This window comes from Barbus barbus, assembly GCF_936440315.1.
Source record: "Barbus barbus genome assembly, chromosome: 43".
Classification (NCBI taxonomy): Eukaryota; Metazoa; Chordata; class Actinopteri; order Cypriniformes; family Cyprinidae; genus Barbus; species Barbus barbus.
In genome coordinates, this window is record NC_136721.1 from 12,164,719 (window position 1) to 12,183,899 (window position 19,181).

Below are 19,181 nucleotides of genomic sequence, written 5' to 3' on the forward strand. Positions count from 1 at the left end.
AGGTGGGGGGAGTGAATGTACAGCGCTCTCTCCACCCTCAATACCACAACTGAGGTGCCCTTGAGCAAGGCACCGAACCCCCAAATGGCTGCCCACTGCTCCGGTTGTGTGTTCACGGTGTGTGTGTGTTCACTGCTGTGTGTGTGCACGTTGGATGGGTTAAATACAGAGCACGAATTCCGAGTATGGGTCACCATACTTGGCTGAATGTCACTTCACTAAAGCATTTTTTGTGCTTTTTGTAAGGTTGGGTGTTTACACAAATTTCATGATTCAATTAAAAAAAAAAAAATTTAATTGAGTTCTGATTGCGAATCAATTCAGTTCCAATCTTGATTAAGTATTGAAGTACGTCACTTTTTTTCTCAAGGATAAAAAAATCGATGCACTGGTCACATTTGTGAAATTTACAAGATGGATTGGGGAGTAACGGAATACATGTAACGGCGTTACGTAATCAGGATTTAAAAAAAAACGGTAACTGTAATTCGTTACAGTTACGTCAAAACAAAGATCACAGTTACATTTAATAAAAATGGGAATACTATCAGAATTACAATAGTCCTAGGAGAAAGAGAGAGAGAGAGAGTTTAGGTGAAATTTAGTAGTCAAAAACTGTATTTTAGCAATGTATGAGGCACTTTTCACACAGAAGTCACTTTCAAACCAAGCAGTTTAGTTTTGGTCAGCGCCACGAATTTGTGTAATCTACTTGAATGTCAGAGAAATTTGCACAGATTTCTATTGAAATGAATGGAATTTGCCTGCGAATTTTCCCAGAGCAACGATAAATGTGACCGCACCTTAATCCTGTAAACTATAAAGTGAGCCCTAGTAAATTTCTATAATATTTCAATAATATTAAAGGTTAAAATTAACACAATTTTATAGTTATTATGTTATAATAACTTTTTAATGATATAATTAAGTTTTTTATTCCAGTTCATTTTTTTTTAAAATACAAACATTTAAATGGTGGCTGTCCTAACAACTTGTTTTCATGAGAGTTTTTTTTAAAACATGCAATAAATAAAATCAATATTTTTAACCCAGCCCTACTTTTTGCAGTTTTTGGAGCTTAATAGTATTTGGTCACCATTACTTTCACTGAATGCAAAAGAGCAGTGTGAACATTCTACCAATGTTCTCTTTTTGTGTTTTATGAAAGATGGCATAAGGATGAATAAATGGTGAAAAAAATCATAACTATCCTTTGGCAGCATTTATTAAGTTAACACAGCATGTGCAGCACGCAGCACTGTAAACCTATGATCAGTGTGCATGGCTATATGCTGCCCACGTAGACTCACTGAGCCACACACAATGGCACAAATATGTTGACTAGGACTGCGATCATTTTGCTTGTCTGTCTCTCAGGTTTATGTGCTTTATTTATGAAAGTGCATCTCTTCAGAACAATCTTTATGTACTTGACTTCTGCTTAGGTCTTCAGCCCTGCGTTCCCAGCAGCAAAGCATATTTCCCTGTATATAAGCTTTGCATGTTGGGTGTGTTTTTGGTGTGGCTTGCGTGTTTGACATCCTTCGTGAAATGTTTGAAAGCACATGTTGATTACGGATAGGTTTTTTAATATTTAACAGGCATATGGATACAATTAAAAGTATGAGAAATATCTGAAGAAAAGTAACTGTTGTTGTCATGCACCCACTTCTGCCAAACAATTCTGTGCCATGCGTATACTCATGCCCTGCTTTAAAACCCAACCTGTAACTAGTTTAATGATGGTAATGTGTAAACAATTAGTGAAATTAGTGTTAAAAAAACAAAACAAAACTGGAATCTGTGCTTGCCAAACATTCATACTAAAACAAAGGCATTACTTGAGGCATTTTTGTAACTGTATATTTCACAGTAACCGTTTCCATCTTTATCACATTTAGCAACTGCTTTGCATGTTAAAATGTAGTGGATATACTGAAGTGGATATACTATAGTGGATATACTAATGTACTGAAAATGTAGTGGTACTGTTGTGGATACAAATAAGAAAAAACTCATCACTTAATTTTTTTTTTATAAATTATAAGGTAAATTGTATATTTTACATCTACTACATATCGAAAGTTTGAAGTTATTATGATTTAGAAAGAAATTAATACTTTTATTCGGCTAGGGTGCATTAAATTTACCAAAAGTGACAGTAAAGACATTTCTGTCATGACAACTCTCGGAGGGATTGGCATGGTAATGTACATGACAATGTTAATGTGTTTGGTCTTGGCAGAATAGATCTGCTACACTGCTGCTGCTGCGGCAGAGCAAGTACCAAGACTTGCTACTGCCAATACATCCACAACATGCTGCTGTGAGCATGTAAGAAATACTGCTGCTGCACATATAAAATAGGCTATATGAAATTCCCCCATATATAGCATAGATGAATGACCCTGTAGCAGATCTATGCAGGTGGAGCTGGGGAAGGTGGAGGGTTTCTGAAGCGCTCTGCAGTTGCTACAGAAATTACAAGTATTTGAATGTTGAGTAGCGAGCTCATTGGCTGCTGATACAAAAAGAATCAGGCTGCGCCATGTGATGATGCCATTATGTCGGATTGAGTTAGACCTATTGGACTGCGCCATCCAAACTGTTTCATGACAGAACTTTGGATTTATAATGTTACAAAAGTTTTCCATTTCAAATAAACACTGTTCTTTTGAACTTTATATTCATCGAAGAATTCTGAACAAATCACAGTTTCCACAAAAACATTACGCAGCACCTTCATGGCCATTAAAAATTCAGCTTTGTCATCACAGAAAAAAATTACATTTTTTAAAATATATTGAAAACAGTTGTTTTAAATTGTAAAAATATTTTCAGTCTTACTGTAACTTTTTATCAAATATATACAACCTTAGTCAATATTAGAGACTCAAAAAATCTTGAATTGTAGTATACTTTACCAAACAAATTTATAATATTTTTTCGCTGTACATGGTAATAATTAACAAATTAACATTTTTTACATTATCAGGTTTTTTTGTTTGTTTGTTTTTTTACATGTGATGGTTTTTAGTCAGTGGCTTCACAGGCAGCAAACAACAAGCAGAAAGATTTTTATTTTCATTTTTGACTTCTTTTGGGTAGTACAGTGAAGGGGAAATCACTGACGGAAGCGAGGGGTTAATGGGATCAGGTCATGTTGTGGTTTGGATGCAAATCACGTCAACCAAGTGGGTGCTTTGTCCCTAATGTGTCAAGTGCGTGTACGCTACCGCTGCACCACATGTCTAGCGAAAGTGACTGTGTGTTGAGTTTCTGTTTTGACCTAGTTTTTGCCTGTGTCTTGTTTAGTTCATCGTTACAACCTGTTGTTTCATTAATTATCCCATTAGTCCCAGTGTTCTTAAGTCCTGAGTTCTCCCCAGTTCAGTTGCCAGTTATTGTTTGATGTTACGTGTGTTAAGACTACCTGATTTATTTCCTTCTATTTGTGTGGATTATATTATTAAAAGACTTTATGTTGGATTCCCTGCTTTCCGTGAAGTTAATACTACCAGAGACTGTGACAGAATAACTGACCAACACTGTTTGAGCGGTGTTTTTCTCTTTTTTGTTTTGTTTAATTTTTTCCATGGACCTTCCCCCATGTAAAACTTCTCTGCCTGGAGCAGGGCGATTGCCCTCTGGAAGCTCACATCCTCACATCCTCGCGTGCCTTACTCACTATCCGGAACGCTCCGGAAAGGCGTTCCAGCGGGCAGTCCTAAAGAGGATTTGTAGCATGATTTCGCCACCAGCCCCACTCCACCACTGCCAGAGACCAGCCCACCACCAGCGAAAGATGCGACGGAGGTGTCGCACAAGCCCACCACAGACTGAGGAGGTCGGCACGCCGCGATGGAGGAACTTGGACCGAGGACAAGGTTGGAAGTTACCATCGCCCTGGAGCCTACTTCTCAGCAATGGTCTAACCAGGTGTGTGAGCCGGCTACACCGCTGAGCGCTGAGGGAGTATTAGTGGAGTTCGGGGATATGGAGGATTGGAGGATATTATGAGGAACTGAAGGACATTTTTTTCTATGGACCTGATTGACTTTTTTGGAGAGGTGAGCCCTAAGCCCACTGTTTCTCCAGATACTCCTATGTGTCCTGAATTCCCGCCCAGCCTCCCTCTCCCGCCTCCTAACTCAACCAGTCCTTCAGCCCCATCATCACTGCTGTCCTTCAGCCCCTCTGTACCTCCTACTGGCCAGTTGGATATGCCGAGTGTCTTCGGGCCATCAGCTCCAACCTACACAGAGGATCCCCCGTCTCCACCTCTGACCTCAGTGCCTCCTGCTCCTCCTCGGTCCGTCGACACTTCGGCTCCACCTTGGCTCCTCCCTCCCTCGGCTCCACCGGAAACCACCGGCCATATGGCTTCTCCGGGCTCCCTCGTCCATCCGGCTCCGCCTTGGTCAGTTGTCGACCTGCCTGCACCTGCGGCTTCGGCTGGCTCCTCCTTCCTCCCGACTCCGCCTTCGTCCTCGGTCCCACCGGCTCAGCCTCTGACCTGTGGATTTCCGGTTCCTCCTCAGACACTCGTTGCCGTGGCTCCTCCTCGGCCTCCAGGACCATTGGCTGAGCGTGGACTCATCGGCTCTTCGGCTCCATCTGGGTCTCCATCAGTGAAGGCTGCATCGCCGTCAGTCGTCCCCAGGGTGTCCTCCCACCTTCCACTCCCCCATGGACTTTTATTTTGTTCTGTGTTTGGTTTGCCCTCTCTCCTGCTCCACTCCCTCTTCCAGAGCCCCGGCCTTCCCTCCTCAGTTTGAACTCTTTACGGCGCGAGGACGCGCCCTCCCGGGAGGGGGCGATCTGTCACATGTCTGTGTGTTGAGTTTCTGTTTTGACCTAGTTTTTGCATGTGTCTTGTTAATTTCATCGTTACCACCCGTTGTTTCATTAATTATCCCATTAGTCCCTGTGTTCTTAAGTCCTGATTTCTCCCCAGTTCAGTTGCCAGTTATTGTTTGATGTTAAGTGTGTTGAAACTACCTGAGTTATTTCCTTCTATTCGTGTGGATTATATTATTAAAAGACTTTATCTTGGATTCCATGCTCTCTGTGAAGTTAATCCTACCAGAGACCGTGACACTGTTACAGTTTTGAATATTTTTGTAAATCCATGATGTACACAGTGTTTCCTGCATTTACAGGTTTCCTAGCACACTGCGATTAACATGTTGTAGCTCTAACATTAGCATATGGTTCAGTGGTGATGCCCCTAGGTGATGCCACTGAGGGCCAAACAACAGCATTCCCAGCGCAGGAGAGCCCTGTGACCTTCCCTCAATGCTCTTTTTTTTCCTGCCCCCCCTCAATGCTTCCTGTGACTCACTCCTGTGCACCCCTCTGAGAGGTGCCATGGGCATTCTGAGCAGAATAATAGCAGTAAATCCAATAAAAGCGCACACAATGAAGCTCAAATACAGCCTTGATCAAATGCATGTTGTATTAATCTATTCAGCTAAACAGTTCAACACGTATTGGCCAGACACAGCCTTTTATGCTGTTTGTTGACAGACACTTTAAAATAACTACAGTAGCTGTGTGTAAGCAGTGTGCAAATATCAGACAGATCCCTGCTTTATACACCAGAGAAATAACAATATCTGTCTGGAAGTGGGATAGCTGTGTGTCATCAATAGGAATAGTTCACCCCAAAATTAAAATTCTGTCAACATTTATATCCGCTCATGTAGTTCCAAACCTGTTGTACTTATTTTTGAACAAGGGTGCACAAATGAGCACAAATTTATTCTGCACATGTTTTTATTTTGGTTGTACATACAAACCTGCGCACCACTTATGTGCACCCCTGTCTATATTGATTTTATGAATTTTTATTTATGTTTTAATATTATTTATTTTAGTGCATCAAGTTAAACTAAATTAAAAATGAGTAATGTTGCCGAAATGTTGCAGCTGAAATAATAAAAAATATATATATTTTATTTTTAGTTAACATTTATTTTTTTTCAAGTAACAAAAATGATTTTTTTTATGGTTTTAGTATTAGATCATTTTAACGCGTTAGATAAGGAAACACTATTCCCTATTAACTAGTTGCTTATTACTCGCATATTGGTTGTTTATTACTTATAAAGCATATATTAATGCCTTAATTCTGCATGACCACTACTGCAACAACTACCTTACTATTAAGAGTTTAGACTCTTAGTTTATAGTGAAAATGTGTTCCCAAATCTAAAGTTACTACAATAACCCTTCTCTATTCATTGCATGGAAAGAGCAACCAGCACAGAAAGCACCAAATTTTCATTTTTGGATAAATTAACCCTTTGATATCTACAAAGCATTTTTATTTTACCTATAGAACTCACTTTATCTGTATGTATCTCAAGTAAGCATCCATTGCTTAAAAAGTTATAAAGTTATAAAGCTCCTGATCCCTCTCTTTTGGTTCTGGGCCACACCGTTTGCCAAATGATGGATTCGGGACAGTTTAGAGGTTTTCAGGTCATGGCTGAAGTGGACCAGCTTCTAAGCCACTTTAGTCAACATACTATTAAGCTATATCATCAGATTTTCTTCTTCAGTACAACTTTCTCTCATTACTCACTCATTCCTTAACCTACTTACTCTCTCGCCCTCTCGCTGCATCTTCCTCGCTTCTGACTGTTGTTGGCTGACCACCCGCCTCGCTTGACAGAGATTAATGGTCCCAGATGAACGTGCAGCGCTCCTCTTTGTAGTATTTAACACAACTTAGCCACAGCGGCTGCAATTAACAGCAGATTAATGTCCTCCTAATCAATGAGTTTACTGTTTGTGTACACTTGCACTGTGTGAGCTGGACAGCTACAGGAAGAGCAGCACTCGCTATTGAGATTACTGCTAAAAAGACACTTGGTTTCATGTTGCTATTTCTAATTAAGTAAATTCTTAAAAAAAAAAATGCCTTGCCTTTCCTGCCTTGTTTCTGTTGTGAATCTGTCACAGTAAATATATCTACTCAGTATAGAGCTATTGAGAGTCTTAATAATAATATTCCTATAATATTTCATTAGCATTACAATGCAAATGCCACACAAAAGCTGAAATCTCTGAATAGTCTATTGATGTAAGTATTAGATGTTTCTTTATTTATTTATTGGTCTATTCAAACATAAGTCCCATATATAAGCTTCTCTTCTCACTGGCAGTTTTGTCTTGGTAATGAGGTCCTACTCAAACACTCTTGCAGTCCCTATACCATCTCTATAGCAGCGTGCAGAGACAAACGTGATGATTTCTTTTTATTTGGGACGAGTTTAGATCAGCCTGGTAAAGAAGCGGATTTGTTAAGCCCTCAAATTGCATGCTAAGCCGTGAAACGCTCGCTTTCAGCAGTTTTGAATCGTGCCGGTATCTGAACTTTCTCCTCACGGTCCATTAGATGTATGCAACAGAGAGATGAATATCGGGGATTTGATGAAAGGGATATTTTACATGCTCTGCAGCCTTGTCTTTTGTTGTGAAATGAGCATGCAGATAATAATATAAAAGAGTCAGAAAAGTCATGGAGGAGGAAACGCAAGTCCGTGAGTGAATTTAAGGGAGTTGGAGAGGAAATGAATAGTGCTGAGGACAGAAGGAGGGAGCTGGGAGGAAGTGAACATGGAAAATGCTGAGGTAAAGGACCTGCATACCATTTTCTATAGAACTAATCACATACATATTAAAGGAGATAAAAGAAAGTAAAACCTCCAGAGTGAAATTAAAAACAACAACAATTTAAAAAAAAAAATTTTATAAAATTTAGGAGCCAAGTTACATTTTAGTTGATAAATTACCAATAATACTTTTTGTGAAATTTAACTTTTTTATAATAGCATTAATTGATTTATTACACATTTTGTATCTTTTATTACACTCACAATTCAGTCCATTGTGAACCTGTTTTTCAACACTGCCTGAGTGAATCTGATTCAAGCCATTAATTTACAAGAAAATTCAAGGCCTTTTCATGAATCTTTTTAAACTGAATCAGACTTGGCGTGCGTTATTTTTTCATGCTGACAATAAACAAGATGATAAATAAATAAACAACATGTGTGTCACGGTGCACACAGCAGGGAGGAACAAGGAACACGCATACGAGGATGTAAACTCAAATAATACTTTACTTAAAGACATCAAGGTCAGGGCAGGACAAGGCAAGGCAGACACAGACACAGACACAGACACAGACACAGACACAGACACAGACACAGACATCAAACACCGGGAAGTAACGAGTAGACCAGACAAAATGGCACTACACAGACAGGACTATAAATACACAAGTAAATTAACGAACACGGCCAGACACGAACAAACCACTAATTACATGAAACGAGAACAGGAAACAAACCAAATATGGGCACAAGAGGCAGGAACATATGACACACACACAACAGTTCCCTTACAATGTGGATGCTTGCAAAGTTTTTCTGATGAGAGTTTGTATCATTTTATTATTATTATAATTTTTTTATTATGTTTTTATTGATTGATTTGATTGATTGATCACACTGAATAATTTTTTGTTGCTTTGAATTTGTGGGCTGGACCACCAGGAATGTTCATATAAAATATTTAATTTAAAATACTATCCATTAATTTAATTTATAATTTGTATATCTTTAATTGCACTTGCGGTTCAGTGAGGGAGTCAGTGAACCCAGTACAACTCACTGACTGAGTGAATCTGATTCAAATCGCTTGCTCATAAACAAATTTGAGGCTTTTTGCCTGAAAAATGTTCATGAATTAGACATTAAGTTTGTTGAAACGCTGATGCATTCTTGTAACAAACACCACTGCCTATGGATGCTCACAAGGTTTGCTTTACAATAGTTTATATTATTTTCTTGTTGTTTTTTTTCATCTGAGACCATTTTATTTGCACATTTTGCAGCCTGTAGTCATACAAATAGTTGGAACACATTATATAACTACCTGTTTCTTTGTCCATAAATTATCTCAATATACAACATATTTCTTTTGGTTTAGCTGAACGTGTGAAACTATTTCTGTCTCTCTTCTATAAATATATAATGTTTTGTTTTTTGTGAATCTGTGGGAGAAGAAAACAATTGCAAAGGATCAGTATAGAAGGGTAGGGGGCAAGGGGGAGGCATGTGTTTCCCAGACAACAGCTAGCTCTTGCCAAACAGGTCTTCCCTTATTAGTAACAATAAGGCTTGAAGTCCACTGACGTCTGTTCATGACAGCAAAGCGTTTCAAAGTTGTGTGTCTGTGTCGGTCTGTGTCTGTCCACAAAATTAGGCCTGTTTAAACAGCTGTGTGCCAAGACTTTCCCAGTCCCTCACTACTGTCCTAGAGAGCTTTTTTATGTGTGCTGTACACACTCTTTGAGGCTCACCACGTAAACACGCAGTTGGCTCCCACACTCCTATGTCGGGAGTCATATATGGCTATAGTTGCTTATAATCTCTGTTTTAGTTTTATGTAATCAGATTGTAACTCAGATTAACTAAACTGTGCTGTAAAATAATACATAGTATCCATGATACTCTTGCAGCTTGAATGATATCTTCATTTTGCCGTGTTTTGCTCTTTTCAAGGTTTGGATGACTGTCTACAGCAGTACATTAAGAACTTTGAGCAGGAAAAGGTGGGAGGTGAACAGCTGTTGAGAATCACCCATCAGGAGCTTGAGGATCTGGGCGTTTCTCGAATCGGCCACCAGGAACTCATTCTGGAGGCTGTGGACCTGCTTTGCGCACTGGTGAGCACATATACAAACACACAGGTGCATTGTGTTCTCACCGACACAAATTATAGTTTCAAATTATAAGTGGGTTTTATAGCATATTGTTGAAATGGCAGTATATTGTTTTTATAATAACACAAATGAAATGGCATAATAGCAATTATAAAATGCCTAGTTACAGATCTGGATGCAGATTGGTCAATACAGCATTCCAACTGTGTTATATTCAATGAGTGTATTTTATATGCCGTATTATTTATATTTATATTTATATTACATTCACCTTGCTCTATAGATCAGGGGGTTTTCAAAGTATAAATCAAATAAAATAATTATAATATCAAATAGTTTTAGATTTTTGGCATTGACCGGGATAATTCAAAATAAACACATAAAGAGCACATGAATACAAACAAGTTGTACATATGAAACCTCTGCCTGAATCCCATATTTGTTTTACCATTAAAAATTCTATCATGACATATAATAGACTGTAAAATGAAATAAACTGAAATACAAATAAAATGATAAACAAATCAGAAAAACAAACATATACATACATATTTGACAAAAAATAGTTAAAGGGGTCATGAACTGAGAAATCAAAATTCTTTTGACATATAAGGACCATTGTGCTATAAAAACATTCTGTAAGTTTCAGAACTCAAAACTTTCTCATTAGTCTAAAAACAGCTTATATTGAAGGCAGTCTGCCAAAACAACAGCTTGTAGAATGTTCTACACTATGATGTAATAATGTGGATAAACACCGCCTCCGCAGAAGAAGATCAGTGCTGCCTGTTTAGCCTCGCCCACCGATTGTACATCACTGCCTCTTTAGCCCCGCCCACCAATTCACGCACATAGTAGGAAACTAACAAAAGCGGCAAACGCAGTTCTATGCAGAAACCAAACGATAAACATTAATTGATTAACTTTATTCTTAATACTTAACAACTTAGTCCTTTGTTCACTTCATTTTACCACGGATTCATTTACAAACAAGGCACAATTTGACGCTGGATTTTCAGAAAGATTGAAATTAAAAGATGATGCTATGCCGGCTATAGAGGAGTCAACAGTAATGTTACAACACACAAGTGTGAGTAACTGTTTTTATTATGCGGTCACTATTGCTTTGTCTGTTATTACAGATTGTTTGATATGTATTGATGAAGGAATTAACGTAAACCCATATTGTATAGTGTATACAAACGCATACTGTATTTATGTTTTTTTAACCTAAATCACATTAGCACTCATCTATGAGAAATGTATGTGGGTCAAACATACACAACTATTAGCCAATCACAGCAGTGGGTGTTTACTTCCGAGTCTACAATCTGTCATGCCTATTCAAATAGAGCATTCAGATGATGGGGGTTAAAAACAGGACAGAAAAAAGCCTATTACTTCTAAATTACGATGTTTTTTGATGTAAAAATCTTGATAACATTAGTGGACCTTAGAGAAGAGTACAAAATAAAAAAACAAAGGCAGTTCATGGCCCCTTTAAAAAGCTATACAAATATATAAAACGTTTAAAAGTTAAAATATACAGAATTTGGCATTACTACATTTTCATTCTGCTTTCTAAAGACTGGTCAGAACATTTTCACATTTTTATATATTTATAATCTTTTTTTCAAATTTTCTGTATGTCAAAAGGAATAAAAGTAGCATGTAAGCATAATTAATATTTACATTATGCATATTTTCATGTATCACGATACATTTATACTGTGAAAAATAAAAATATTATGTGTTAAATTTGTATAGAAAATATTTACCTTTTCTGCCTATCATCAGAATACTTTTAGATGCATCAAGAAACACTTAGTAAGGTAAGGGGCTAATGTATTCATCAAGAGGATCATCATCATATTTGAGGGTTTGTGTCATCAAAAATTTGTTTCTCTCTAGTAGATACTTGCGTATTAAAATACCCAAATTGATGAAGGACTATATGTTCATCTTTATTCCTGAAGCATCTGACCCTGTTTTCGCTTCCTGTATGTTTATGGTAATTACATCCTGTGCAATTAATAATAGCCAAAACAAACACTTTAAATCCTTGAAAATCTTTTGGATTATCCCTCCATTTCCCACTGTCATCCTGCACACGGTTTCCAGGCTGTTCTGACGGGGTACAAGAGAAATAAGGACGCCGATGCAGAAAGAGGGAAAGAGAGGCGGAGTAACTGAAAGATTGTGTGGGCAGAGTGGGTAGAAAACTGGCAGCAGTCAGGTGAGAGAAGGATAACAAATTAAAACAGGAGAGAAAGGCTCAGAGGGAGAGCGAAGAAAAGTGTGAAAGAAGGAACACAGTAGTCCTGAGCGGATGAAGGAAGCGGGTAGAAAAAGGAGGGTGAATGGGGTATGTTAGCCAATACATTCACAAACTGGCCCCCCGTATTCCTCTTTTTTTTGTTCCCACCATTTGTTGTGTTATGTGCTTAAGCCCAGCTAGTGCCTGAAAGCCTCTTATGTAATGCTTCTCTGGGTTTGTCCAACATGGAGCCCTGCTGAATTAAATATGATTACTCATCTGTCCCTCATGCTGGTTCTATTGCAAGACAAACCCCCTCTGGCTTTTGTGAGAAGCAAGGCATTCTGGGAGAGCTGTACTGTGGTGTCACAGCACATGACTGTAAGGGGGTTTCGGGAAGAGGGGTTTGACCATGATTCTTACACTGCCTTCTAACAGGCGAATACCAGCAGTGATTTATGCATAATGTTGATCTTACTTGTGCTTATCCACATGATATTTCTATTAATTTCAACATACCAAAAATTAATCTGAAATCTTGCATAATGTATAAAATATGTTTGGAAAGTTGCTGTTACTAGTTATATGCATTCAAAGTGTACTATTGAATGTTATTAAAAACACAGCCATGATTAAAGATATACATGTATACATTCATGTAAATATTAGCCTAAAATCTTAATGTTGATTTGAAAATTAGTAGATCAATACATACATTGATGCATACACACTACTGTTGACTCTCTGTGGTCATTAAAAATCCCATGGCACTTTTCGTAAAGAGTAGGGGTGTAACCCCGGTGTCCTGGCCAAATTCCCTCTACTGGCCCTTGTCTATCATGGCCTCCTAATAATCCCCATACACTTGATTGGCTCAATGACTCTCTCTCCTCTCCACCTGTAGCTGGTGTGTGGTGAGCGCACTGGCGCCGTTGTGCTGTGGCTGCCGTCGCATCATCCAAGTGGATGCTGCACACTGGTGGTGGTAGAGGAGAGACCCCCCCACATGATTGTAAAGCGCTTTGGGTGTACAGCAATACACAATAAAGCGCTATATAAATGCATCATTCATTCATTCATTCATTCATACTGTTCAAAGGTTTGGGGTCACTATGATTTTTTTAAGGAAATTAACACTTTTATTCAACAAGGATGCATTGAATTGATCAAAAGTAACAGTAAAGACATAATGATACAAAAAATTTATTTTGCATAAATGCTGTACTTGTAAACTTTCTAAAGAGTAGCACGGTTTCCACAAAAAATATTAAGTGCCTTAACTGTTTGGAGTATTGATAATACGTTATTTCTTGAGCAGCAAATCAGCTTTTTAGAATGATTTCTGATGGATCATGTGACATGAAAACTGGAGTAATGGCTGCTGAAAATTCAGCTTTGCCATCAGAGGAATAAATTACATTTGAAATATATTTGTTTTTACTGTTTTTGTCAAATAAAAGCAGCCTTGGTGAGCATAAAGGATTTCTTTCAAAGGCATTTAAAAAATCTTATACTGACCCAAACCTTTGAACAGTATGCATACAGTATATTTATATATTCGTATATATTTTTATAGCGAGGAATTTAGTAAGCTTCATTGAGACTACGACATTGTGTTAACATACCGTGAGTTGTGTGCCTCTAAATGACCCTTTTCTCCTTCTCCAGTTTCTTTCGTCCATTATTTAAAACCACTCAAACTACTTTTTCCCGGTGAACTTGGGCTGTATCACAAAGTGCCTCTGACCTTCCCTTTACCCTAACTTCCTAACTTGTGAACCCAATCCCTTTTATTCTCTCCCTCCGTTTCATTTACATTTACATGTATATTTAATCATTCAGTGGATGCTTTTATCCAAAGCGACTTACAAATGTGGAACATCATAAGCAATTTGTCACACAAGAGCCAAAAATACATGTAGTACCACACTGCAGAGTTTCCAGAGTAAGCTACAGTATTACAAAAGCTGGAGCAAAGTGATAATTCTAAAAAGTAGTGAAAAGAGAGAGAAAAAGTTTATTTATTATAAATGCCTTTGCTTACAAAATGTTTGTCTTTAGCTGTTTCTTGAGGTTGCGATGGTCTCACTTTCTCTTTCTTATACAGAACTATGGACTAGAGACAGAGAACCTGAAGACTCTGACCCATAAGCTGAATGCATCAGCCAAGAACCTGCAGAACTTCATAACAGGCCGGCGGAGGGGTGGTCACTATGACGGCAGAGCCACACGAAAACTTCCTAATGACTTTCTGACCTCTGTAGTGGACCTCATCGCTGCTGCCAAGAGCCTGCTGGCTTGGTTGGATAGGTTAGTCCTGCAAAGACACACAAACACAGCCCACAACAAACACAGATATGTGTACAGACACATTTTTACATTCATTAAACAGTGCAGCTGCATATATAGTGGCCCTAAAAGTATTAAGACACTAGTACTATTGGGTTAGTTCAACCCAAAATGAAAATCCTCTCATTAATTACTTACTTACTTTTACTTTTGTCATTTAGCAGACGCTTTTGTCCAAAGCGACTTACAAATAAGAAAAAGTAACTAAAACTAAAAGTTACAACTCTATAAATACTCACCTTCATGTTGTTCCAAATCCGTAAAAACCTTCGTTCATCTTTCGAACACAAATTAAGATATTTTTGATGAAAGAGAGCTTCTGGGCCTTGATCATGTCAGTTGTTTTCCTGTCTATGGAGGCTCAGAAAGCTCTCGGATTTCATCAAAAATATCTTAATTTGTGTTCCAAAGATGAACAAAGGTCTTACGGGTTTGGAACAATGTGATTGTGAGTAATTAATGAGAGAATTTAAATTTTTGGGTGAACTAACCCTTTAACTATAACTAAAACTATTAAAATATGATTTTGTTAATTGAAAATGAATTATGACTGTGCTATGACCCCTGTGTAATCTTGAGAGGAGCTACCGTCACATATGTATTAAAAATCATTGACCAAATGGTTCAGAAAAGCAAAGATACTTGGCATAAATTGTTTGCAGATGCCACATGATTTGATATTTTTTAAGGCAATTCAAGTGCCCAAAGGTGTCTTTTAGTGCTGCTGTATTTATTTACAAGCAAACACAAAGTTCAATCAAAGCAGCCTCAGTGATCCCGATCCTTTATCTACCATGCGTACGGTCACACGATCCCTCATCTCATCTAAAAGAACCATTGTTTCGAGCTCATCAGTGAGGTCATGCGAGAGGCCACAGATGACACGATCACGCCGATTTCCTTATGTAACACCCATGAGCAATCAGCTGACAAACAAAAGATGAGCAAAGCGCTTACGTAAGTCTCTTCGTTTTCGGAGGAGCTGGCCCTGAAACCGGCCAGCGTGTCTGCTAAGCGCTTCTGTTTATCTCTCAAGTGTGTGTGCACGAAGTCGCATTAATTCCTTCATCAGCTGAAGCTCTCGTTAGCCACGCCTCCTCGTTAGTGCAGTATGCCAAGTCTCCTGTCTAACCGCACACTCATAATTCCAGAGTGCAATTAATCTGATGCTGTATCTCTCTAGATTATTCCTGGCCTCTGGGTCTCCCTCATTTATTTTCTCCAGACAGGATGACAGCAGGAGTGCAGTCCTGGGTGATCGACTTTCGTTTGTTACAGTCTTATTATAAAGTGTAAGATAAGAACCCTGGAATCAGATATGTGCGCTCTGTGTACTCATTAAGATAAACGATGCCCTTGTGCTTTCTTCTGTAGAGAAGATTTCTGTATTACTGTTTGCACCATCTAGCCAACTAGTTGATTAGTTCTTCTGCTGGTCAATGTCTTGGGTCAGTCACACTACATGCTTTGATCATATATCTGATATGGCTCATGTGGAGTGTTCACATAAAAGTTTTGTGTTAACTGAAATAAAACAAATTAAGTTGTTGACTGAAACTATAAGTAGAACTTTTTTTTGCACCATTTATGACAATGTGTCATGAAACACATTGAAAGAAGACATCCACGCTTGTATAGTGCTGATCATGTATGTTTGTTATGTTAAAAAAAAAAAATTAATATACTGAACATTTTTGTTGGAATTTATGCTGAAAATATATATATATTATATTTGAATATATTTTAAAATGTAGTTTATTCTTGTGATTACAAAGCTGAATTTTCAGGTGCAGTTACTCCAGTCCTCAGCATTACATGATCCTTCAGAAATCATTTTAATATGCTGATTTGTGCTCAAGAAACATTTCATAGAAAACAGTTGTGCGGCCTAATATTTTTGTGGAAGCTATGATATTTTATCAGGATTCTTTAATGAATATAAAGCTAAAAAAAACAGCATTTATTTGAAATAAAATTAGGCCAGGCCTGATTGTTCCTTACTGTTAAGCACTGTGTATTCTGTTTAATAAATATATACCATATACATGTAGTATATTTAAAAATATATGCCGTAATAATAATATGCTTGTAGCATGTAAAGAAAGTAAGATGAAAGTTCAGCGTTCTATCAGTTGTTATGGCCACAGAAGGAAGCAGCTTGGTCTAAATTAAAGACTTTCATTTTAATAGAAAGACAGTGATCTTTGCAGTCTGTATGATGGAGCACGTGAGCAGAGCTTCCTCCTGCCGCCCGAGCCTCTGTGAATTAGTGCATTGGAGCGAGAAATCCTCTCTCTACGCTCGCTTTCAGCTCTGTCTGTCTCTCTCTGTTTTTGTTAATCTTCATCTCCCTCCCTCTCCACATCCTTCTTGGGTCACCTCCTTTAAGCTCTCATTCCTTATCCTGAATGTCCTGCATTGCCTGAATTAGACACATTTGGCAGTGCAGCAAGACAAAGCAAGGTTAGACACATAATGTGGTTGTGATTAGAAGTGATCTAATGGTTAATGGCAGGTGTTACTTCTTCATCAGGTCTCCGTTCACTGCCGTGGCAGACTATTCCATGACCAGGAATAATGTGATTCAGCTGTGTCTGGAGTTGACCACAATAGTTCAGCAGGTATGGACTCAAACACTCAGATTATTGCATAACACTTTTATGTGTTTTTTTAAGGAATAGTTCATCCCAAAATTAAAATATTGTCCTTCATTCACTCCCATGTCATATCAGACCTGTATTATTTTCTTTCTTCCATTTCATTTTGCCTTCATTGAAGCATACATATATAAATATAAACCCAAAATAAAAGTTTTTGTTCGCATAATATATGTGTGTGTGCTGTGTATATTTATTATAAATACACACACATACATGTTAATATTTAAGAAAATAGGGTATGTTTATATTTTAAATATATTTATCTGTACTATAAATAATATAAATATATGCATATAAATACAAAATATTTTCAAAATATATACAGTATGTGTGTGTATTTATATATACATGATAAATATACACAGTGCACACAAATATTATGTAAACAAAAACTTTTATTTTGGATGTGATTAATCACGATTAATCATTTGATAGCACTAATATATATATACATCAGTACATTTTATTATACTTTGTCATTATTAGTAGTATTATTTTTACAAAAATCTGTATTGATGTGTTTGTTTTAAATTTCGTAGTGTTTAAATATGTAGCCTTAACATGCTGAGGAATGTTGGGATTGATGTTTATTGTGGCGGTCAGAAGGACATGAAGGCAAGTAAATGATGACAAAATTTTCATTTTTGGGTGAACCGTCCCTTTAAATCTCATATCCATCAAATGAAATACTAAAGTCAAAAGTCTGACCTAGTCTATTTTCTTAATTTCACCCTCACCAGTGTCACGCCGTATTTTAAAGTAAAGTCGTAACGTATTGTCAAGTATGGTGACCCATACTCGAAATTGGTGCTCTGCGTTTAACCCATCCAAGTGCACACATACAGCAGTGAGTAGTGAACAAATGCACACACACACACACACACACCGTGAACACACACCCGGAGCAGTGGGCAGCCATGCTGCGGCGCCCGGGGGGTTCGGTGCCTTGCTCAAGGGCACCTCAGTCGTGGTATTGAGGGTGGAGAGAGCGCTGTACATTCACTCCCCCCACCTACAATCCCTGCCGGCCGGGGACTCGAACCCGCAACCTTTGGATTACGAGTCCGACTCTCTAACCATTAGGCCACGACTTAGCACTCTAGGACTGAATTCTCTTTTTGAGGATGCTTGAAAAGCAGGGTAAAGTTTCTAGGGCAGAAGGTTCTTTAGAAGGAGGCCATGGATGGTTTTTCTCCCTCTCAATTTTCTGTCCTGGACTGAAATAGTGCTGCTCTGGCATGGGCCATTGAGGGCGAGGACAGACTGTCCCAAGTGGGAGAAAAGCGATGTGTCCCAGAACATATGAAATACAGAAATATGAAAGCCTGGAGAATTTGCTCTTAATGATACTTGCTGTGAAATGAGTTTGTCTGTGTGAAAATGCCACAGCTTGCAAGTCTCATATTGTTTTATCTTCACACTGAAGAGCCTTTCACACATTCAAACTTAACATAAAATGATTCTCTCATAATTAAACACTAATGTATTAGCTCAGCTTTATTTGCTCTCTTTTGAATCAGCCTGCTGTGTAGGTTGCGTGCTGAAGGAGATTCCCAATATGTTTAACATTAATCATGCGTGCGGCCATTCGAGCTCCTTCACCCACAGGCTGGAAATCAGAGTGATGGAGAGTGGAGGAAATGAGCAAATGAGAGGAGGAAGAGGAAAAGCATTGCACCAGGTTCAGTGTTCAGTGGGAGGATGACTCATCTTCTCCTCAGCTGTCTGCTTAAGACACAGGATGCTGCCTTTGGCTATTTCAGATAGGTGCAAGACTCTGTGCCAGCAAGCAAATCTTTTTTTTCTCCCAGTGTCCTATAAGCAAGGCTCAGCTTCCCATCTGAGATATCCCAAAACTGTGCTTACCCATTAGAGCAGAAATTATATAATTTGCTCGTATCGCATAACTGGGATGTATGTTATAACTTTTGTTGATATGCCATTAGCAAATATTATGTAATAGTTCTGATGATTCAAATTTGAATGTATATTAATCAAAGTTTCAAGACATGACATGAATGCACATTAACTATGAAGCATTATATAATCATTTAGTATTATATAACACTACAAGTAGTATTTTTTTTCCAGTGAAAATATTTTAAGGTTAAAGCATAATTGCATCAAGAGGCTTGTTTTTAGAGAATTTATGTTGAATTAAGTTTTATTCAGAATT

The 19,181-nt window shown here is 38.0% G+C and overlaps 1 protein-coding gene across 1 annotated transcript in view; it reads left to right on the top strand.

Annotated features, from left to right (window-relative positions):
- The window catches only part of LOC306862837 (connector enhancer of kinase suppressor of ras 2-like), a 39,779-nt gene that overhangs the window by 3,084 nt on the left and 17,514 nt on the right, over positions 1 to 19,181 (top strand). Inside the window, exons 2-4 of the mRNA XM_079405852.1 lie at positions 9,579 to 9,742; positions 14,104 to 14,306; positions 16,861 to 16,966. Coding sequence (XP_079261978.1) covers positions 9,579 to 9,742; positions 14,104 to 14,306; positions 16,861 to 16,966 — 473 coding nt within the window. The remainder of the gene's footprint in view (positions 1 to 9,578; positions 9,743 to 14,103; positions 14,307 to 16,860; positions 16,967 to 19,181) is intronic.